Raw genomic sequence first — 24,382 nt, forward strand, 5'->3', positions numbered from 1 at the left:
AACTTCTAGATATTCATTATTAGGCCAAAACAGAGGACTGGGCTGATTTTAAAACAGTGCTGTGCTGTAGTATTCAGAATGATGAAGGAGGAAACTACAGGGGACTTCAAAGAAAAATGTAATGGTCATAGGTGTGTTCCCTGTGACTACTAAAGTGTGATCGGTAAGTGTGCACGCCCTGTGCTGCTGCTTCTTAGGAAGCAATATCATCTGGAAGGGGCAGTTTATGACAACCCTTGTTAAAACCATTGTCCTGTCTTAAAACTGTAATGCTTAAAAAAAAACCCCTGTCACCACTGTGGGAAGTGTAGTAAGTGTAAGGCAGCATATATTTGCTGGGAGTCTCATGAAGAGGCTTGGCATTTTGGCACGTTGACACATTGTGGGAACAGTGAGTCTTTGCTTTTTGACAGTCTAGCTCTGAAGCTGACCAGAACCAGGTGCTTCAGACAAACATAAAAATTCTCGTTGAGAGATCTGGGACAATTTAATCCTAAAGTTTGTCCTTCTGACATTTAGAAGCTAGTTTGTGCTTTTTAGCATTAGATTTTTCTCTGTTTCTATATGCTGTTTGATTTTTTTGGTAAGGCAAATAGTTTTGCTCTTTTTGAAATGCTAGGCCTTTTTTTAAATGACAATAGCTTCAAATATAGTTACAGTTTGTGACAGGGAGTTCTGAAGACAAACCTTAGGTTTCAATTTATTGTCATTCAATTCCTTTCAAAGTTTGCTTGTGCATTCTGTTAATAGAGAGGGAAGAAAATTCCTGATCTTCTTACTCCCTGCTAGAAATGATTTGTACTTTTATCTGTCCCTTCTTTTTTATTCACCTCTAGAGGAAATATCTTTTTCAAACACTGATCTTGTACAGGCTATTTTACCTTGTAAATCACTGAGTCTTTGAACTGTTAGGAGAAGAGGTGATCAGAATACAGTACTCAAAATGATGGCTAGCACTATTTGGTTTTTTAAAGAAACAATCTTAGGTAGTCATATTTTATATAGGACTTTGTGGTCCCCTTAATAACTTTGGAGTCTATGGGCCAACTTCAGTCACTTTGAAGAAAGGAAAGTGAGTCTCAAAAATCTAAAGCCAAACAAAAATGAGTGACAATATTAGTATCCTTGCAGGAGTGTACCTTCATCCTAGACAGACATCAGAGAATCCACATGGAGAGGTGCAGTTATGAATGCCTCAGTGTTCATTTGTATGTCTGGTTACTGAAATACTTTCATGTCACAGTGTTTAGGCACCCTGATTTTCTACAAGCATTTTGGATAAGTTTGCCCATGCAGAGGTTCCCTTGGGACTGTACACAACAATAGCAAGCCACCTTCCTGAATGTATGCCGTTAGTTATGTTTCTTATAAGGCCTGTGAATAGTTCAAATAGAAAGAATGATTTTGCATTAATTTCTGTTGGATTTGATCTGCCGTTCAGGCTTAGTTTACTTAGTTCAGGCTGTTACTTCTGAAGTTTCTCCATTTTTTCCACTTTTGGGTAAGCAAGAGTAACTTCGTGCAGTCTCAGATTTTGCCCTAATGATAGTCATTCTGTATTACATATTATCAATGAATGCTTTAAAGAACTGATCTTTGCATGAGGTCTTCAGATGCCTTGCAATTAACTTTCAACACTATAGCTAGCTTCCAGTTTGTCATTCTTCAGCTTACTTTTGAGAGTGACAGATTTTAATGAGATACAGTCATTTGCATTGTGTTGTTTTTATGTTCCCAAGGAATTCTTGGACATGTGACAGTTAGGCCGGGTGCCTTGTTACTTTAATACACTGTATATTTCAGTGCATTTTCTCTTCATGCTTTAGCTGTGGCATGGATTTACTGTGAATGAGGGAGGTTCTCAAGGCTGCAGTTACCCAAGTAGCATCACACAGAGTTGCACAAGCCCCTGCTCGGGTACTGTCATGGTCACAGCTCCACTATCTTGTGATACAGTTCAGCTATACCCAAAATGTTTTACCTTCAGTAAGGCATCGTAATAGAAAAGAGGAGGCATTTCTCCAGCATCCTGCATCATGATGAAACAGGTTTGCTTTTTAGAGAAGTTTTGATCTTCTCTATTTGTTCTTTTCTTTGGTATATTTTTCTCACATACTTCCTTAATCTAATCTACATGGAGAATGAATTATTTGTATTAACAGATTCAGTTATTTCACTTTCAACTTCCATGTTACTGCATCTTGGACTTCTAAGACTTTCTGTTTACAAGTGGATAAGGATAAATGAAGTTTAGGCTCTTTTCAAAGTCCATTGCCAGAAGAGGATTTTGATATTCTGAATGAAGGCCCTTACTTGTTCATGCCACTTTTGGCATCTCATCTATTAGCCAGACTGACAGCCGCCACTTTCTTGTTCCTTCCATTTGCAGTTTTGTATACCTTCAGGCTTTGTCAGTATTTGTAGGCTGAATCTATTTTTACTTCTTTCCATTTTAATTTAGTATCCTTTCCTGATTACCTTCTTAGCTTTTAACAATTTTTACTTTCCAAATTTCAATGTTGCTAAAGTGGCTTTTTGTACCCGTTCAGCCTCAAAGATATTGAACTTAGCAACGTTGCTTCTGAGCCTTAGGCAAGGAGTCAGTAAGTAATATTTTAATCAGCTTCTGTGTTGTTTTTTTTTAACTGTGTTAAGAACAGTCAGTGCTTTGTTGTGCTTTGAACTAGCTATTCCTAGAAGCAATCACTTTAAGAAATTGATTCAACTGAATCTACAGAATGCTTTTAGTTTATATGAAAATAATTATGATGTAATTTTAAAATATAAAATGAACAAAGTTTTGTGGGCTGGTTGAGATGAGAAAGTTAGTGCTGGATAACATAAAGTAAGTAACTCTTCTTTGTGGAAACTGGTAAGTGTGCACTAGGGGGGGATATTTACAAAGGCTAATTTTAAGGAGACTTGTCTCCCCAAGTTCCCTTGATAGTGCAGACACAGGATCTCACTGAGGCACATCACGCATGTAAGCTTGAGTCTGTTCTGAACAGCTGTCTGGAGAGGTCTCCTAGAGAGACCTAAGGAAATAAGCTTTCTTAAATTAAAGCGGTCTCAATGAATATGCCTGTGACTGTGCAGGATCGGGGAATAATGATGTGTATATACGGTGTGAAGCTGAAGTAAGTGTCTGTGGGACAGTTTTTCAGGGAGAAAGATTATGTCACACACTTTAAGTATTGTAGGAACGTATAAACGGGCAGGTACCGCAGAGGTTAGGTCTTGGCTAACCTCCTTTATGGTAATTTTTAGGTAAGAGGGTACTGTGCTTGGTATGCCAATTCTCTGTCATAACTCTTGTCATGATTTGCACGCTCGTGGTAAATTACCAAATTCTTCTTGAGTATGCATTCTGCAAATCCGAGATGTGCGTCTTTGTATAGGACTGTGTTGGATTATTCTGATCGGCTTCAGATGCTTGCAGTGTGGGCATTTGTACTGAAACTAATTGTTTTGACTCCTTATGCAGTTAGCATAGAGAACGGTATTTCTGGGGTGCAATGTGTGTCATCCAAGAGGGATGTCTAATTGCACTCCAGAAGTGCCTGTTTCACCTCATTGTTGTAGAGGCAGTTTGACTGATAACCCAGGTGCACATTTTAGCTGTCTAATGTACTCTGCATACACAGTCCTACCTGGAGTCCTTCACCCATGGGCAGATCTGTTACGGGGGCACAGCAGTGCATCAGGGGACAGCTGTCGGGACCCCTCCTCGGCCTGGGGGGGGCCGCACCTCCTGCGCTGGAGTCTAGAAGCACTATCCTCAGAGCAGTCAGCTTTGCTCTTCTCAAGCCAGACTTTTTATCTCCTTGAAGTCCATGGAAATCTTGCAGGAGACTTTTTTTTATAGCCAGCTGTGTACAAGATCGTGCTAGTTCTTCTCAAGCCATCGTTTTTCAGTAATTCGGCCAAGTGGAAGTGAATGGCCATTTCCAGCGATTAGGTCTTGAAGATTTCCCATGCTTTTTTGTTTGCAGCATGACTGTATTTCATACTTTTGTTGGTGCACAAACATTACGTGTTTTTAAAATCCTCTCTATTTTGTTCTTTTCAGAAGAACCTGGAAAAATATCCATTTCCTGAGATTTAGAGCTTAGTTTTTCAACATTTTATAGTGTATTTGTTTTAGGCTTCTTTCTCCTGGGATATTCCTCTTCATAAAAAGACAGTATCTTAAAGGATACTTAATGAAAGCTGGGAAGGAGACAAGCATGCCTATCAGTCATGATGATTGTGTAAAATATTCTTGTGTGGTGTGTTGACCCTGGCTGGACGCCGGGTGCCCACCAAGCCGCTCTATCACTCGCCCTCCCAGCAGGACAGGGAGGGGAAAAAGTAAGATGGAAAAAACCTCATGGGTCAAGATAAAGGCAGTTTAATAAAGCAAAAGCAAAGGCTGTGTGTGGAAGCAAAGGAAAACAAAAGATTTATTCTCGACTTCCCATCAGCAGGCGATGTCCAGCCACTTCCCAGGAAGCAGGGCTTCAGCATGTGTAGTGGTTGCTCTGGAAGACAAACGTTGTAATAACGAGTGCTCCCCCGCCAGTCCTGCTTTCTCTTAGCTTTTATTGCTGAGCAGAGATGATATGGTATGCAATATCCCTTCGGTCAGTTTGGGTCAGCTGTCCTGGCTATGTCCCCTCCCGGATCTTGCCCACCCCCAGCCTAATGGTGAGGGGGGAATGTTGGAGACACAGCCTTGATGCTGGGGGAGCACTGCCCAGCAGAGGCCAAAACACTGGTGTGTTATCAACACCCTTCTAGCTACCAGTATAAAGCACAGCACTATGAGGGCTGCTGTGGGGAAAAGTAACTCCATCTCAGCCAGACCCAATACATCTTGCTAAAATCCTTTTTCATTTCCAAGTAAATTAACATATATGACTGTTAAATAGGTTCTCACTCTCCAGGACTAAAAACTAAATTGTAAAATTACTAAATTGTAAAATTACTCTCCATGTGGAGTAGGGAAGGAATTTATTGTGAGAATGGGAATGCACAGAAAAGGTGGGCCAAGAACCAGCAGGTTATTGCAGGTCAGCATATATAATTGCCAATAAAATTGAGGGAAAGCAGTTGAAGCAAAATGTCTTCCTTTTTATAGCTATCCTGAATAATTCTACATTTGTTCATGCATGATATGGCTCCCATGATGGCAGATAATTTGTCATGACTTCACAAATATATTGCTAAATTACAAGCTTACATATGCTCATCTGGACATGGCCAGCTTTCCTCAGTCAGAGCCTACTAAGCCATTTTCTGTGGTACTCCCTATACTGTAACCAGATTTGTTTTTCTTTCCTATTATTTCTGCCACTCTGTAGAAGTTCTTCTTGTTAAGTCTATACTAACTGTTATCGCTATGAGTATGTCTCCATTACCCTGCTAAATTGAACTCTATAGAGTATTGCAGTTAGCTCATTCTCAAGGTTTTTTATGCTGAGACTAGCAGATGTGCAAGAACTAGTGTAAGTTGGTAATGTTACTATTTGCAGGCATTATTCCATTAAAAGGTTATCAAAATAGTTGTTTCAATTTTTAAACCCACAGTTTAAAACCTGGGTGAAAAGAAATGTTAAAGTGTATGCAGTAATCGACAGGATTCAATGAAATTTTCTAATGGGCTGGACAGTTTTCAAAGGTGTATTATCACTATTGGCACACTGCAGTGTAATGGAGCTGGTGGTAATTTCCATGTCACTTCATTCCACTCAGGATTTGACTATGAAGTTTATCTGATAAGCTGGCTTCAATAATCTATCACATGTTGTGGCCCACATTCAGCATAGTCATTAAAATAGACTTGTATACTGCACAGGGAAACCATGTTGGTAAATCTTTTTGTTTTACTGAAAAAAAAGTAAAATGATAAGTGAAATTACTGTTTGTCATTAATAAAAGTTGCAGATGGCATGAGTGAGCTCTGCATCCAGCTCTGGGGCCCCCGGCACAAGAAGGACATGGACCTGTTAGAGTGGGTCCAGAAGAGGGTAACAAAAATGATCAGAGGACTGGAACACCTCTCCTATGAAGAAAGACTGAGAAAGTTGGGATTGTTCAGCCTGGAGAAGAGAAGGCTCCAGGGAGACCTTATTGTGGCCTTTCAATATATAAAAGGGAGCTTATAAGAAAGTCAGCAAAAGACTTTACCAGGGTCTGTAGTGATAGGACAAGTGGCAAAGGTTTTAAACTGAAAGGGAGTAGATTTAGATGAGATGTAAGGAAGAAATTCTTTATGATTAGGGTGGTGAGGCACTGGAACGGGTTGCCCAGAGAAGTTGTGGATCCACCATCCCTGGAAGTGTTCGAGGGCAGGTTGGATGGAGCTCTTTGAGCAACGTGATCTAGTGGAAGATGTTGATGCCCATGACAGGGGGGTTGGAACTAGATGATCTTTAAAGGTCCCTTCCAACCCAAACCATTCTATGATTCTGTGATTCTATGATTTTCACAGATTTAGCTGTTAGAAGTTAGCTTAAGTAGGCTCACTTTTCATCAGCACAAAAAGAGGGCCCTTTCAAAGGGGATTCAAAGTAGGATTCTAAGGAGTGTTTTGCATGCGAATCTAAACCCATGTCTTCATCTTTTTTCTGCACCTAGCTGCATCTTTTGTGAGTACTGCTGCAGTCTGAGACTTGCACTGGGTTGTCCTTCCCATGGAATGTTTTTGGTTCTGTTTTTCTCTAAAGCTCTTTGGTGCACAAAATGGAGTTACAGAGCTGAGGGAAAAAAAAATAGAAAGGTCTTTTGTGTTTTGTTTAATTTTATAAGGAAATTAAATGTAGTAGGAGAGTGTAAATATCAAAAATGTAAGCTCATATCTTACAAAGGATCTCGCCCTCTCACCATGCACTGAACTTAAATTAATAACCTGATATGGTATTGCTTAGTTGCACTGTACAGCCTTCTGACTAACTCCATCCAGTTCACTGCCTTTTCTTCTATGACCCTGAAGGAGGGTGGCTTGTCCTTCACCACTACCTTAAAAGCAGAACACCGCACGGTGCCCTTCCAAAGGTGCTTGGAGCAGTAAGACATTCACTATACCTCTGTGTAAAGGAAGGAGTGGACTAGAATATCTTCTACCAGTCTGTATTCAACTCTGTTGAAAGGGGGGGCTCAAAACTGCCGTCTGGCCTGTAACTGTCAGGCTGAGCCACCTTGGTTAGTATGTCAGTAGTCCAGAGGATGAATATTAAAATTTGCATTTATCACTTATATTGTGTACATATGCAAGAGGGTGTAGGTAAATTTGCAGAACTGTATGTTTGTGCATGTTGTACATGCACATATATATGTATGGATGCATATATTTATACAGCATGATAGCCTAAATACAGGTTTTTTCCACTTCTGATCCAATCTAATGGACAAATCTGAACAGAGATGTCATTCCAGCTATAGAGGATATAGTAGAAATTACTATTCTTTCTGTAAGTCTCTTTTGTGCCTTTATACACATCTGTAATATAGATAAATTTGTTAACTTCTAGAGTGATTCAAAGCTCTCTAATCCAATTTTCTATTGAGATTAATAGCACTTTGACATTTAGTGCTATAAATGTTAAATATGCTACACATGCGAAATAAATTGAAAATAAGCTGCAGTGGTAACAGTGGTGAATCCTATCTTGTCCTCTCTCAAGACCTCTTTGGAAACAGAATGAAGTTCTAGGTTTGTGAAGAGAGATAAATAAGGAATGCATTTTATTGCTATTTTATGTCTTTGGGGAGTTTTAGAGGTGCTTTGCCTTTCCCCCCCCCAATACTCATTTTATAGTGTAATAACTAAGAAAGGACTGTAACTGTGATGTGGTTAGCCTGGTTTATTGAATTATGGCTTAGGTCCCTGAGGATTAGCAGGACAGCTGGTATAAATTAGTGTAGTTCCCCTGAAACCCGTGATGCCATGCTGATTAATATGAACTGAAAATTTGATCCCCTTTGCCTACCTGATACAAACATTTCAGCTCTGAGCACAGCAGGCTGCTCAGAGGAAGCTGTTGGAATGGGGCTTTCCAAAAGAAAATGACTGATAAACCAAGAACGAAGGAAAATAAGAGGAAATATATGAAGGGGAATAAAACACAAAAGTACTTCTGTGATGGGTCCTTTCCTCGGGGTCGCTGATCTTCCTTTTGGCTCATGGAACGTCTGTAAGGGAGGGTGACCGTGCCCCTCCGTGGCACTGCCTGGCCCCAGTGACGAAGCTCTTGGCAGCACCAGGAGAGCAGTGTATCTTCCTTCTTCAGCCCTTGCAGGTCTCCACTGTCCCCCCAGAATTAATTCTGCTCTCAGTGAAAACTGAGCCATCAGAGGTTTGCATTTTGATGGTTTCCCTCTGCCCAAGACTTGTCTTCAGTATGCAAAGAAAACATTGAGCTAACAGTGGTTTTTTTCAGGGATTAGGGCAATGTTATTGTTCCCCCCACAGACTGAGTTTCAGGCAGTGAATGGATGGGGGAGGCGTGAAGGGGTTTTGAGCTCAAGACCTGCTCCCTGAGCTGCCAGTGCATCTCCTTCCACTCCTCCGCTGTATGCAGCGCTGCTCGTGTACTCATTTGCAGCTATGCAGGGGCAATATCCAGATATCTCACTAATGCTGAAGTCTGAGGTTTGGTGAGGATGTCAAAGCCTTTACCTGAGAGAGTAAAGCCTTCAGTGTAAGTGCTGGCCTAATAGATCTCCGCCCTTTTACCCCAACTCTTAAATAGCTGAACTGGACATGTGTTGGTTTTGGTTTTCTTTCTTCTTTTAGGACTCTTAATTTTGCAATCAGTAAGCATTGTAGGTAGTGACCAAACCCCTGTTCACATGTTTCTAGCCTAAACAAAACCAAATGTTACTACTGCTTGTGTCCAAGAGCATTCTAGGAGAGTGTAAGACTGGTAGGGTCTGAGTTAGGGGAAACGGAAATTGCTGTTTATGCATATTTTTGTAGGCCTTAATAATCTTTTCTTTTACTCTGCACAGCATAACTAAATCCAAATTGGCTGAATATAGTAAAGAATCTTTTTATGTACCTTAGCTGATGCAGTTTTTATTAGTAGGAATGGCAAAAAAAAGTCTTTCTAATTTATGGACAAATAAAATCCCTCCTACTCAGAGACTGTGATTCCAGGAGGGTAGGACAGTAAAAGTCTGAAGAGCACACCTGCAAAGCAGATTGCTAGCAGGCTTGCAGAAAAAGAAATGGATGTGTATAATAAGCATAAGATATATTGTAATTAAGTCACGCAGAGTCAGACTCATCCTTGGTGCAATTCCAGTGCAGCTAGTGGAGTTACCGGAGGGAGAAGTTCAATGTTTAGCTTTTAAAATCTTGCTTTTTAAAACTGTAATCTATCTGGCCTTCCTTTTTGGCTTTGATAGATGCTCACACACCATGATGACACATGAGTTTGTGGAAATACATAGATTGTTGCAGTGACAGAAGGCAGAGCAGGGACTCTTTCCTGCATTAGCAACTGCCATTTCTAAAATAAACAAAAGCTTTAAAGAAGCTCTTCTCCTGCCAGACAGTGTTACAAGAAACAAAAATAATGTACTGAGCATCCCTGACTTTGGATCTATTCATGTAACAAATGATTACTTACTTGGATAGCCTATTAAAAAAAAACCCCAAAACCCAAAACCTAGCAGTGACAATAAGGATTGCTGCAATCTGATATCTGAGAAAGATCCACCTTTAAAAGACTTTGCACTTATCCAGTACAGTCTCTCTGTCCAAGAGAACACCTGGCTGGCTGCTTGTGTATTCTGCTGGGAGAGGTCTGAAAGCTCCTTAAACTTTGTTATTCCTCTGAGACAACCTTTTTTGATATATGTTTGTTTGTTTGTTTGTTTACAAACTGCAAGTTCTTTTCCCTTTACTTTTTATTTAAAAAGAAAAAAGCCTTGTTCTGAGTATAGAAAACAGTATTTGACTTGTATAGTACAAGACTATGGAGTTAAGGTCCGAATTTCCAGTTCTGCAGTCTGAGTTGGCAGACTTCAGTCTTTCTGCAAAATACATTTAAATCAAGAACTACAACAACAACAAAACCCCAGAATTGAAACAGGCGGCCTCCCCCCCTCCCTTCTACCTGACAGATAGGTAGAATGAACTGCTTTATAAAGTGCTTGTCTGAAAGTGTAAAGAAAGCTCTTAGCAACTTTGAAGTATCCTCTGCTTTCAGAGCTGGGCTTCCACTTCACCCTGACAATCCCTGTGACTGATAGTTGTGCCAGAGGGAATTCTGCAGATCCGCTTGGAAACGTCTCAGCCAGGCACCGCAGGTGGGCAAGCTGCCTGGCTGATGCAGTGCTAGCAATCTCTGGTGGGTTTTATCATGTGCATAAAACCAAATTATCAGCTGTTTCTAAAGAGACATTGCTTGTATCAACTGTGACTAGAATTTGTAACTATCACACTTGAATTCATCGCTGTCACAAATGTGAAAAATATTGCCGAGTCGAGGGCTTCTTTGGAAGTTGCTGAGGAAACAAAACAGAGAGGGAAAGGGTTGGGTTTGTTAATTTGCATATCAATCCTTAAAAAGATTGCTCTTACAAAGCTGCACTGCATCTCCTTCCTGGAAGTCTGCCTCACATGTTGAGAAAAAGAAATCAGACAATTTTTCTAGAGATTACTGTATATTAACTGATTATTATAAATAAGGGCAGTGAGGATAACATCTGACAAGGAACAGAGTGGTGGTTTCAAAAACACCAGGTGATTTAGCCATATGTCTTTCATCAAAATCAATCTCTCTCCAGAAAATGCTGTAGTCTTATTCTCTTTTTCTTTTATTTTTCTCCTGCACAAGTAATAACCTGCCTTGGAAAAGTGGTAATGGATCAAGCCCTGTTCTGTTTTTGTTTTTTTTTTTCCTTTCTTAAACTATATACCAGGCTGCTAGGCTGTGCTGTGCCAGTCTGACAGTAATTTTGTGTATCCCGTTATAAAACGTGCAATACTGCTTTATAGCATGGTAAGCTCTCTAAGAAAACCAAGTCATTAGAAATGAGCCATTTTGGAGGTAGACACTGCATAGGAGAGAACACTGATCGATTAACACATACGTATTGTCCACCCCAGATTACTGAAATGGTTTTTCTGAACAACTTACAGCTGGGTCAAATAGTCAGTGCCTGGCCACAAATCATGCATACCAAATTTGAAGATGAAAAGGGCTTTATAGAGGATTGTAAGGTGTGGGCCAAAACTGGATTTATTTTGGAAAGTAGGTTCCAGCTTTAACTACTGAGTACTCTCTACTGCTTCAAGATTTGCCCACAATTTTAAAAAAAAGCTTATTTTGGCAGTATAATTTAGTGGTTTCTACTAAAAAACTTAGTGGTTTCTATTAAAAAACTTAGTGGTTTCTGTCCAAAAACCTTGAGTTGGAAGGCCTGTTTTGTGTCAGGGTAGATTTTGAGGTCTGCATATTACTTTGTGTGCATTAGTAATTATTTTACTTATATAATACCGTTTAGCCAAGGATCTCAAAATACCCAATTAAAACTCCAAGTAAAATTGGTGAGGCATTTTGTGGCTGTAGGCTGTGGGAATACTCTAAGGCCCTGGTGATAATGCTTCTAGAAAAATTATGCTTGCATTCATTAAAATATATATTAGCAATGATAATTAGTGGTATATTTAAAATCTTGCGGTACAGCAGAAGAAATGTTAAGTAGTCACTTTTAGAAAAGCCTTTTCTACTAGTTAGCATACCCAAAAAGATGTCTCTCTTTGATTCAAGATCTGAATTTACTGCTTTATTTATAAAAAGAAGTAGACAAACCGATTTTCCCAAACAGTGTTAGCATGCCTTCTTCCGTGCCTGAGCAGAGGTAATTCTCATTTTATAATATTTGTTCAATACTCAGAAACATTTACAAAGAAGACAGGCATGGGAATGCCTGCAGCTGGAAGAGTGTGTCATAACAAGCCCTGAATGCTGGTGTATGACATGTCCGAGAGAAAGGGGTTGGTGCAGGCCATAACCAGCGCTTCTGAGCTGGAATATGGGTAATGATGTGGAGAGTGTGGTCAACTCAGGAAGGCTTTGATTCTTGTAGGCAGGAGACTGGATGAGAATATGTGCCTATATGAGAAGCTGAACCAGTATGATTAGGTCATTTTTTCCAGAAATTTTAAATTCCACCACCGCTGCCCCCCCTTTTTTTTCCCCTTTCTGTGCCACTGAAGTCAAGCCTATATAGCACACTGCTGGGGGAGGAATCAGATTTTTGTTAATCTTCTCTCATATTCACAACAGCTAATTTTGCGTGGCACTTTACTGGCATAGTCCCAGCTGTGTAAGTTGGATTCATTTGATCAGGTTATTTACTTTTCTGTGCCATACTCTAAATGGGTAGAAGCTGCAACAGTCCAGCTGCAAGGGATACCACCATCTCTTCATGTCTCCTCATAGTTTATTAGTTAAAGGCACTGCTTTGTTAAAGGCATTTTGTTATGTGCTCTCTGTTGAGAAATGAACTTTCTGCTCAGACCAATGTAGCAATCATCACATGCCATCATTGGTTTTTCAAAATGGGAGAGATTTAGCCAGATCTCTTTGGCTGTAGAAATTAAACTGTATGCAAACAGGAGATAAATTCGATGGTAATGCAAATCGACTGTATCTCCTGATCTGCAAGTGTGTCATATTTACACTGATCATGCCGTATTGTAAATTGTGTTTTATGAATTGGTAATGCACAAATGTGTGTACCTTTACAGATAAATACACCATCTTTCTTGGTAAGTTGGAACTGGATTTGAAACAAAAGGTTCTCAGAATACAAATATTTCCTGATATTCAGTGGTAGTTTGGCTTCAGTCCTTTGGTTTTGATTCATACAGAAATGAAGTCTCATGGTAAATCTTGACTTCATACTGACCTAACGTGAGGGCAAGGGAATAATACTTGTTCAGAACTATAGTTTTAAGCAGTGTTACCCTATGTGTGTTGAAAAATGCGGGACTGATCTCCAGTATACATGTGTGTATTTGTAAATAAGTAGATAAACAAATACGTGTATGTCAGCTGTTCTGTACAGGGAACCCAGATTTCATGAACTGTAAATTACTTCATTTGACCACCAAAGGATTCTGTGAATGATTGCATAGTATTGGAGAAGATTTTATCCTGTAAATATTGGAATATCTATAAGAATAGTAAAACTTCCCCCGTTCTGTTTTTATTAAAGGAAAACCACTGCAGAAGAATAAAAATCCTAGGGGACTGTTACTACTGTGTATCAGGATTGACCCAGCCCAAAACAGATCATGCCCATTGCTGTGTTGAAATGGGACTGGATATGATTGACACCATCACGTAAGTACTGTGCACGGTGAACCCGGACAGGAGTGCTACAATAACTTCTACGTGACATTCAGGAAGTGTGTTCTCCGAAAAACAGCCATGTCTGCTAGCACAGCCCACCTAGCAATTCACACTGTTGCATTCAGGTCACAAGATACTGATTTCAGGAAGGGTCATTCTAGACATTGATTGTCCGCTCCATTTAATCACTGTGAGGAAAAAATCCACAAGTATGAATATGTACAGGCACATACACATAGTGATTAGGGGTCAGAAAGATACTGGGAAGTAATGAAATATTCCTATTGCCATTTGCCACAAAGAAAGAAGTCCAATTTCTTGTTTGACAGCGATAAACACTGCTCATTTTGCACACCAGTATGTAAACTCAAAGCCAGTCCTGGTGTATGCATGGTGTATATGTGTTTGTATTCTCAAAATGATAGCTTGCTGATTTCTCCTTTCTGTATGTCATGTTTAAACATTTAATTTATTCTGCTTTTCAGAAATGTAATGTGAAATTCACTTTGCTGATCAGAAGACATTTTTTATGCTTGAGAGCTCTGCATTAATCATTATTTTACCAAGGTGAAAAATGTGAATGTGAGAGAACTGTGAATGAGCTTTTAGCGAGAGCTGGAGATCGATTTCATTACATAGGAGGAAAGGGATAAAGACTGGGAATTTCTGGAGGCTGTAGGAGGGAGTGCACACCTGTATTAATTGTGTATATAAATAAATACTGGTCAGGACAGTGCTATTATATTTGGAATGAGCTTGCACAAGTGTGTCACATCAGGGGCCTTAGCCTGTTGTATACAGGAAAGTGTTTGTCCGCTGTTTCCAGTAGCCAGTTGTTCCTTATCTCTGTTGTCAGCTGGACTGTTGGGAATATGGAGTTGACACAAGCTTCTGCTTCCTCTCACTTAATCCCCACATTTTTGCATTGTATACAGAGAAGACCTACCTTCTCTGTGAAGGCAAATAGACCACAGTGTAATGTCAATTTAAAAATGAATACTAAAGTATTTAGAATAAGAAAACATAAGGCTTATGAATTCAAATTATGCATTTTTTATTTGGAACATGTCACCTTCTTTCTTCTTTCTAATAAAGCTTTTGCCACATCGTATATTTCATGTCATCCATTTGCATGTGAGGATGTTTATGCACATATATGCACACAAAGAAGTTGTTTTTCCAAAACCAAATTGTATTCATTTCTGGAGAGTCTTGGTGTTGTAGAAGAATGTATTATGCTCCTCTCACAAGTTCACTGTAAGTTTTGCTCAAGAGATTTGGGGTTATCTCTATGGAAGTAATGGCTAGTTGTTCAAACCCTGCTAATGCCTTAGGGGAACATGTACATTATTAGCCATTTTTGTTGTTTCATATCAACCTTAAACTTTTCTGTGAACCTGGATTCATTGAGCTTTCTTTGCAGAGGACTTGAAAGCATAGAAAAAAGGAGAGAAGTACTTAAAGCAATTGAAGGCTCATTCTCACTTCTAGTTCAATCCATCTGTTTTTATTATAATGTTCATTTATAAAATCTTTCAGAGCGTGAAGAGTTGGGCCAATGAATCCATATTCTCCCTCTCATTCAATGCAAGTTCATCATCTTTGTAAACATTGTAAAATTGATAAAAGACTTTCTAATCTATGATAATATATGATAGTCTATGACACTATAAAATCCTAAAGAACATCCTAAGTCTGTAAATGAATGTATATGTGCATTATTCCAGCAGTATATGGATAGGAGGCCTTGGCCTTTAGAAGCATAGTTAGATATACAGGCCTTGTACATATTTTCCAACTTTTTTTTTAAATCCCTGGAAAGCAGTAGCTGATGCTCTCATCCTCTTTTAAACCTAGCATTAATCTTTAATTCATTAGTTGTGCTGTGTTTCATGTGTACAAATAAGATAGTGATATAACTGTCTGAACTTCCCTTTTTTGAATGTTTCAGTTCTACTAATAATAGAAATGAAACATGTTCCCTTTTTATGTTATCATTTATTGGCTGCTGTCATGATAATGTAAACTCGAAAAAGAAGTTGAATTAAAGAGGAAGGAAAGAACTGGGACCATTCAGCGTGGAGAAGAGAAGGCTCAGGGGCAGTTTTTATCAATGCATACAAATACCTGATGGGAGGGTGTAAAGAGGACAAAGCCAAACTTTTCTCGGAGCAAGAGGCAATAATGGCACAAACTGAAATACAAGAAATTCCATTTAAATGTAAGAGAAAACTTTTTTACTGTGGAGGTGGTCAGATACTGGAAAGGTTGCACTGGAAGGTTGCGGAGTTTGCATCCTTGGAGAGATTTAAAACCCAGCTGGACGCAGTCCTGGGCAACCTTCTGTAGCTGACCCTGCTCTGAGCAGCAGGAGTGGTCTAGATGATTTCCAGACACCCTTGCAGCATCAGAAACTCTGTGATTCTAAGTGGATGGGCTGTAGTGTGTTATCTAGACATGTTTAGTCAGAGGTTGTGGTAGCAGATAACTAACTGACAATTTCAGCATTTATTTTTTCAAGAATTCATAAATTGTAAGTCTTTAGTGTAGTCAGTGGTCAGAGCATGGTGAGAGGACAAGATGGAGAAGAGTCAAGGTTATGAAAGAGCACCAGATTTATTTGCGGTTGTTGAATGGCTAGAGACCTATTCTGCATCGTTTGTACATAACCACAATTAATTAATCCCTTTTTGTTTTCAATGAGGAATTAGTAGTGTGAGTAAGGACTGTAAGATCCAGGCTCAATACATATTTCTTCTCTTAGTTAAATGAATGTGCCTGTTTTGCTTATGTTAGGAAACAGGAAGATAGTGCCTTCCAAGTGCCATTGCCCTTGATGGCAGTACTATTTTTTTCTTTTACGGCAAGTGAAGCATCATCTGTTCAGATATTGTTGGATTCTGGGTGAGGTTCTTTTCTTGACAGAAGCGTGTAGCTAAGCCAACTGCACGAAGAGCTTCAAACCAGGAAAATAAGTTCTGCTGAAGATTAGGAAAAAAACTCTTCACTTCTTCACAGAGACCAAAGTTAGAAGATGGATTCCCCAGATTAATTTGTTTGAAAATACATTGAGGAAATGAAAAGGAGAAGTGAAGAGCGTATGATGGTGAAGTTGGAATGCAGCATTTTATTTTCTATTGGTATGATTATTAGGTGGTGTTTATCTGTCCCATGAGATGCAGAGTCACTTTTGTTTTTAAACTACCCCATTTCATCCAGAGTTGGATGCCAGCTGGTAGTCTTCTAAAAGTCTATTCACTTTACTGCAGAAATCAGATCTTGGCATTGTAAATTTATGCTTGGAAGTTGTCATCCCTAGTGAAAGATTTGTCATATTACCTGGGATAAATGAATAAATAAAATCACTTGAATTGTGATCCAGCTGATGGATCTGTCAAAAGTGCCTGTCCCAGAGATATGTACCACCAAGACGTGCTTTTTCCAGGAAATCAATGAATAGAAACTTCTAGTGGCTGGTTGATGCATCTGTGATTTGACTGAGTTGAGTGTTTTAATGAATTCATATAAATTGATACTTTCTATTCTCTTCACGTTTTGTGTCACTGTTATTTAAGTATCCTAGAATATGGTGCTGCCTATGAGTATCATCTGAGGATGTTGCCTTACTACATTTAGATTGAGATTTTCAGGGTAATTTTCAAAGAACATTATAAAATACTTAAAATTTTCACAATTTCATCTTCCTTCTTTCTACAAAGTATTTTTTTCAAGGGCACAGTTAAAGTCAGACCAGAATCATTATGTGAGGATCTTTTCTTTTCTTTAAAAAAACAACAAAACAGGTAGTGTTATATTCTGTTTCTATTCCAAAAGAATTTCTGCTGCCAATGAGTTTTGTGTCAGTGCTTCAGTACAGGCCAGGTGTTTGTTGTACTTCAAAGTCACTTAAACCAACATGGCAGTATTTAAGTGGGAGATAAGTGTTGGATACCACCGATGTTGCTTTCATCAGTTGAGTTTTAACTGTCAGGTTTTTGTAAGTAATATAATTAAAATGGTCATGTTCATTAGTGCCTCTAATGTGCCAGATGTTGCTGTAATGCGGCAGATGTTGTCCTCACCTTGGTTTTGATCGGTGTGTTAGGCCAAGTACGCTCTTCACCTTACTTAAATTGCTTGCCACATTTGAAGGTTCCACTCTATTTACTACAGTCTTTTACCTTCTAAATAGATACGTTAGCTAATTGCCATGTAGAAAAGTTTTGCCCAGCTACCCAAGCTCTTTCCTCTCTCTCCCATGAACTGGCTAGAGTTCTGATTTAAGCTAGTATTATGGGGGCAATTTTATACATTCTTAATAATAGTTTGTCTTGCCTTACAGAGCATTTCATCAGGTGATATAAATTATATTAAGCAATTGTTTGGTTCAGTCCAGAAATGTAACCTCTTAGGAGATGAAATGTGATGAAATGAGGGAGTTACTTAAATGCACTCAGTAACGCCACAGGGCAAGAAATGAACTGTAATGTTTCCAGTGGGAAATGAGGAGGGAATCTGGGTGAGCAGGATACAAATACTGGATTTGGGACTGGGCCAAAATACTGGGGTTAACATTCATAAACTTGTCAGAAGTGTAATGGGATCCTGTAATCATTCATGTTGTCACATAAACTGTACATTTTCACGATACTCCTTCCCTTGACATCTTACTAGGATGCCATTTTGATACTGACTCAGAGGGAATTGCACCACTAGCTGTATCACGGGCTATGTCTCCATTAGCAGGTGGCATGGCACATCTGTAGATCACAGCAGCTGCTGCTGACTACTTCAGTTTAACCTATACGTGTTACAGTGGGGGAGGAGGCGGAGGGTTAGTCTGGAATAGGTCTCGTCTGGCCCCCGGATTGAATGTTGCTACTGCATGTGGGGTTTGAAGAGGTCTGAAGGAAAGTGTCCCTGAACCTTTGCTTCTTGAAATCCAGGCACCCCAGTGGGGTCTGTCAGCTTTTCTCTGTGTCACATAGGTGAGCTTATCCCATACAGATGACTCCACCTAATATGGATGACTCCACCGGTCATCCATGTGAGACCTCACAGATAGAAGTTGGGCTTATTTTGCACCTGCACATTGTGTTGCTGCTTGGTTGCATGGGTCATGGTGGAGACTGATGCTTGAACTGTCTCCTTCCTATGGGTCGTGGTGGAGACTGATGCTTGAACTGTCTCCTTCCTATGGGTCGTGGTGGAGACTGATGCTTGAACTGTCTCCTTCCTATGGGTCGTGGCGGAGACTGATGCTTGAACTGTCTCCTTCCTATGGGTCGTGGCAGAGACTGATGCTTGAACTGTCTCCTTCCTATGGGTTTGGTCACCAGCTGACCAAAGGCACTGGGGAAGGGAGAGGAACTACAGCAGCCAGTTTGAGGAAGCCCAACTGAAATGTCAAGTTTTCCCACGTGATCTTTTGTCTGAGGAAGAAGACTAACTTTTCTGACATCAACACTGTTGATGCTTTTCCCCTGGTCCTCCAGAGGTCCAGGGCCTGGGAAAGTTTGGACTGGCAGGAGTGAGTTGACCTTGAATTCTGGGAGAACCAGCAACTGCATTTTCAGCAGTGGAGAAAGCTGCCTACCATTGGTGAAGGCTTAGCCAGCTTGCACCTCTGTGAAAGGGAGCCTCTTGACTGCTGAAGCCATCAGACCTTCACAGCCCTGGCTCTCTGCTGCCGTGCTCCAGGTGAGCAACGTACTGGGAAAGCATGCAGCTCTGGTCAATATATTTAAGAAAAAAAAAACCACCACGAAAACCCAAACAAACCAAAAAACCCCAAACCTGACCTGGAGAAACAGCTGCCGAAAACAGGACAGCAAAGGTTTTCAGACAACGAAACTTAATTGCCTGAGAGGCCTAACATGGCCGCCAAACCGCAGAGAGGGCAAGGGGCCTGGCCTACGGGCGCTGCGGGGCCATGGCCGGCAGCCTCTCCTGCCGCGGCCTGCCGGGCTGGCAGAGCGCTCCGCGGAGGGAGAGTCTTCGTCACCGACGTCCGAGGACTGACCGAGTCCTGACGCAGTTGAAGTGGAGCTGACACAGAAGTGTGTAGGGACATGTGCGACATTACAGGGCACGCTCATCTTAGAACCGTGCGTATAGAAAAAGCGAACGTAGGGAACTGAACCAAGAATCTGGTCTATGCCTTTAACTGGGAAACATCTATTTCTATGCAGGTATTTTTGGACCTAAAGAAAAGCCCTGAATAACTTATAAGAAATGGGATGCAGAGCCCTGTTTTTTTTCCTTCAAATGCAGCACAGGTCTGGAGCTGTTCTGCAGATGATCTAAATGACTTTGATGGTTTGTAGCAGCACATGAAATATTTGTAGCTAAGGAGAGAACTAAAATTTAAAGGCTTGGTAGGGTACTTGAGCTGTCAAGGTAGATGGTCATCTTATTAGTCACTTACATGGACTCTGCACACTTCTAGTTTAAAAAGAAAATATTTTTCAATTTCCATTTGTTTCTGGGCCTACTTTTGTGTTAACATTTGGAAAACTTTTGAGTATATTATATCTGAATCTAGGAGAGAGTAAGTTGTAATTAATAATTTATTTGAGAAACTTCTTTATCCTATTCATGGCTTGTTTGTGAAGTGCTAGTATTTTTTTCAGAAATGTATCTATAATTTAAAATGCATCATTGGACACTTATGTGATATTTTAGTGCAGAAATGTTGATGTTGCTCGGGAATATGATTGTGGTACTGCTCTGATTTTATATTTGAAGCCTATTCTTTATATATTACTTAACATTCCTCATTTTTGATAGTTCAGTGGGGTATATTCATGGAAATTAACTGCATAAAGGTCATACAGGTATTCACGGTAAATTCAGAAAGTTTAATGAACTGTTGATGAGCTTTTCTGCCTACTCAAATTTAATAATGGCGAAAACATCCCTGAAACACACTGTAGTTTCTGGGGAAAATGTAATTGAGTTCTCGATTTAAATTTTTTACTGAGTGACTACTTCTGGAAATCTTTTGTTCAAAACATGAGCTGTGAGATTCTGCTTTAGGGTTCATTGGTACATTATACAGTCCAGCTTATTTAACAAGGAATATGATCGGCCATGTTGTATTTCTCTGCTCATTTCCTTTCGTTTACTTTTTGTTACGCTATTTAAATTTCTAAAAGCAGATGACATTTCCCCCTCTCTCTCAAGCCAGTTGGGATAAAGCAAGGTCAAATGTTTGGGGTGGTCTTTATCAATGTCTGAGTTTCACTCTCTTTCCAGTTACATTTAGCCTGAGGTTTTATATACTGTTTTAAATGGGTAAAAAACCCCAACATTCATTTGCAAGCAGAGAAACTCACACACTTGCAGGTTCGGCGATGAAGATAATTACGTAGGTACTTAGTTATGCGGGAGAACATAGACAGGCAAGCAAGGTGTAATCCTGAAGGGCTTTGGTTTGCAGGGTATGGTCTTGCTGTAAGGTCAGTCTGTTAATGGCACATACACACGCACAGGTGAAGATACAAAGGTTAAGTTATCACTAGGTGGCTTATATCATTAGCTCCTTTCGTTTCCTCAAGGCTTTGTCAAGCAGACAGTGTGCACAACAAGCCCTGTAACACTCAAGTCCTTTTAGGACTCCTTGGAGTCATTTTTGAGGCTTGACTGGGAACAGATACTGAATAAAGGAAAGCTGACTTGCAGTGAGTAGAAATGGAACACGGAAATATTTAATCTTTCAGAAAGCTGTGCATAAGCCTTTCTGTGCTGTTGCATAAAATATGACTGTGGTATGCCCAGATTCCCTATGGGGACAAAAGATATCTCCACATTACTCACATTAGTGATGGCCAACATGGTATATACTTCAGCACTTCATGGCTGCAGAGTTCCTTACTTAAGTTGAGGCCAGGTATCTTGTGCTGCTCAACCCACATCTTGACCTATGCTGCCCTTTCTGTTAATTGTACTTAATCAAGTACAACTATACAAGAGACAAATACAGTAACTGCTCCTGAAAGAGTTGAAGAGTCCTCCTAAAGACCTCTCTGCCAAATCCAGTGTAGCCGGATGATACTTTAGAAAATATATTAGTCAATGAAGATCAACGGAAAATTATAGCCAGAGCCTCAGTTTAAGGTCTTCTCCTGTTAAATGCATTGGAAAATTTAAATTTTAAAAAGCTAATGAAAATCAAGTCCATGTCATTTATTTACCAATATTATCTCTTTTTAGACTGCAACTTAACTGTGGAATGCCAGCTCTCTCTGTAACAGAAAGAGCTACAAAGATTTATGTGCAGTGTTATCTCTGCATGTAATGTGTAAGACTATTAGCTTCAAGGCTCCTTTTCGGTGTTCACAAGTCCGTGCAGGGTGTGAGTTACATCATGGCCCACATTCACAGAAATGAAGAATCCTTCCTTACTGTGGCACCAAAATTAAAAATGCTTTTTACTAATGACTTTGCCAATTAATTCTTCCTTTCCCAGCTACACAGTGAAAAATCTCTGAAGGATAGATTTCATTTACAGGTGCAAGTCCATACTTACCGGTGGTTTCTGTGCCACTCTTGCAGGAGCTTTGGAAAGATATTAGTGTTTATGAACACTCTTCATCTGCTGTCTTGCACTGATTGATTGGTTTCATCATTTTCTTTGCCCTGTACTCCTGTAACTGGGTAATTGAACTGATTAGAACATAGTAGAGTGGAGTCATTGCTTATCCATTTACCTTCTCAACTAGTACCTCTTCATGCCTCTTTTCTCGCAGAAACTGTAAAAGTGTTTAAATATAAGTCTGTGTCCTTTCAGTCTCACCATAGAAGATGATGCTTAGCTGAACATACCATAAAGGTAAAGGTGCAGCACAACTCTGTGTGATTACTAGTAGTTGCAATAGTTTCCTAGCAGTAGCACAGGGTGAAAATATCAGTTGAAATAATATCATTAAATACTAAATAAGTATCATTCAAGAAGACTGAAAGTCTGAGACACTTGGGGGAAAAAAAATGTTAATTTTTAACTGAGTAGGTTTTCATTCAAGTGGAATTTAATTAAATGGTGAACTTAGAGAACATCACAAATCTAAACTGTGACAACATAAATAAGACAATAACTTAATTATTAAATATTTTGATTATTTTTAACCCTCTGTGCTGCACAGAGAGGAAGTGTTGGGGTCCATATCAGATTATGTTATATTATTTTAATTACAAATTAAATATTTTACACTATTACCTTGAGATCAAGCCACTGCAAACAAAACAAGTAAGGAAAAGAAAGTATTATTTTGATATTAAAGATGGAGAACTGAAGGAGGATAAAATTAGTTTGAGTCACAACAAACTGTGGTAAAAGAGGAGAGAAATTAAATGCAAGTCTTGAGTGACTCAAGCTTTTATTTTACTCACAAGACCAATCTTTTCCTTAGTGTTTAATATTAAACTACTTCATGAGGAAATTCAGTTAGCCCATATAGGATCAGGCATGATCTTTATATGAGTGATGGGGGGGGGGGGGGGGAAAAAAAGATTTAGAGAAAAATCTACCAACCAGTAAACCCAAGGCTAGGGTAAGGAGAAACATTAACAGAGATTTTTTGGTAAAAAGAAGAAGCCAGGTAGCCCATTTTAATACTGAGTTGAAAGCAGTCTGGAGTAATGGTAGAATTGAAACATGTTTGCTTACTTACATGTCAGGTTAAAATTAAACTGAATAAGATAGTTTAAAAAAATCTTCTTTTGATTCCAACAATCGCGCTGTGGTTGCTTGTCATCCTGCTGAAATAAATACGCACTGGGAAACAGGAACATTTATGACAAAAAAAAAGTAAATATGTGAGTTGCAAGATAAACAGGGAAGTGCAGAAGTTAAGCTGGCTGTCTCTGAGTTATTTGAGTTACAGCCAGAAAGTTCTTTGTTTATCTCCCAGTAAAATATCTAAGTTTCTGTAGGACGATAGCAAGTACTGCAAAAGTGGCAAATAAAACCTAAAAGGTATATAGTCTTGGGGAAGTTTCGTGACAAAACCATTTACTACACTTCCTTTATTGTCAGTTTATTTCTTTTTTCTTTTATTAAATGTAACAAAACATAACCTTTTCTGGGTTTCCTTGAAACCTGGAAAATTAAATTTGTATGTATTAGGTCAAAAAATTTAGAAATACTAAGATTTTGGTTCAACAGTAATTAAAATATGACCAAGAAAATTATTTCTTTTGAATTACAACTGGGGCTTTGAAACTAGTGAAGAAAAAGAACAGTACCCGAATACATAATTTGAGATTTTTAAAAGATCCTGTCTATTCAGTCATGTATATATATGTTAACTTTGGGGGAAGGAGAGAAGAAGAAAATCAAGAGCAATGTCATTGTGTAAAGACTAATATTCTGATGCTGTGTATTCCAGGTCTGTTGCAGAAGCCACAGAGGTTGATCTCAACATGAGAGTTGGATTGCATACAGGCAGGGTGCTTTGTGGGGTGCTGGGTCTCCGAAAATGGCAATATGATGTCTGGTCAAATGATGTGACTTTAGCTAATGTAATGGAAGCTGGAGGACTGCCTGGGTAAGTCTGAGAAAGAACCATAGAAAAAGAAACAGAAACCTGTATGGGTGAAGAACTTAATTCCTTCTTTAAGGCATTTGCACTGTAATTGCTATTGATAAGAAAGGTTGTGTTTGGTAAGAGCAACTAACGTACTATCTGATTTATCCTGTGGATTTCTCCAAATGATCTTGATATTTACATTAGTAATAGGTTAGATTAGAAGCAAAACATTCCCGGATAAAATCCTCATTAGAAGCTGCCAAATATAAAGAGTAGGAATGAGGCAATGCTGGGGATGTAGGAATGCTAGGCTTTTACCACTTCGTGTTATAAAAATAAAACCGTCTAGTTATTCCAGGAAATGCTTACCCTTGCACCTCTACACGTGGGGGGTGTGTGCCTTACTGCTTTTACATGGCAAGATTTCCAACACTAGTAGTATGCTATAGAAAAAAACACCTGTTTATGCACTCAGATATTGATGGTGTCTGTGCAAATGAT

General features: G+C 39.3%; 1 protein-coding gene across 1 annotated transcript in view; it reads left to right on the forward strand.

Moving 5' to 3' along the window:
* Positions 1-24,382, forward strand: part of ADCY1 (adenylate cyclase 1 (brain)) — a 127,852-nt gene that overhangs the window by 36,708 nt on the left and 66,762 nt on the right. The window contains exons 6-7 of the mRNA XM_010577084.1: positions 13,216-13,343; positions 23,741-23,899. Of these exons, the coding sequence (XP_010575386.1) occupies positions 13,216-13,343; positions 23,741-23,899 (287 nt within the window). The remainder of the gene's footprint in view (positions 1-13,215; positions 13,344-23,740; positions 23,900-24,382) is intronic.

The sequence above is a fragment of the Haliaeetus leucocephalus genome, unplaced genomic scaffold, assembly GCF_000737465.1.
Source record: "Haliaeetus leucocephalus isolate CR32 unplaced genomic scaffold, Haliaeetus_leucocephalus-4.0 Scaffold41, whole genome shotgun sequence".
NCBI classification, from domain to species: domain Eukaryota; kingdom Metazoa; phylum Chordata; class Aves; order Accipitriformes; family Accipitridae; genus Haliaeetus; species Haliaeetus leucocephalus.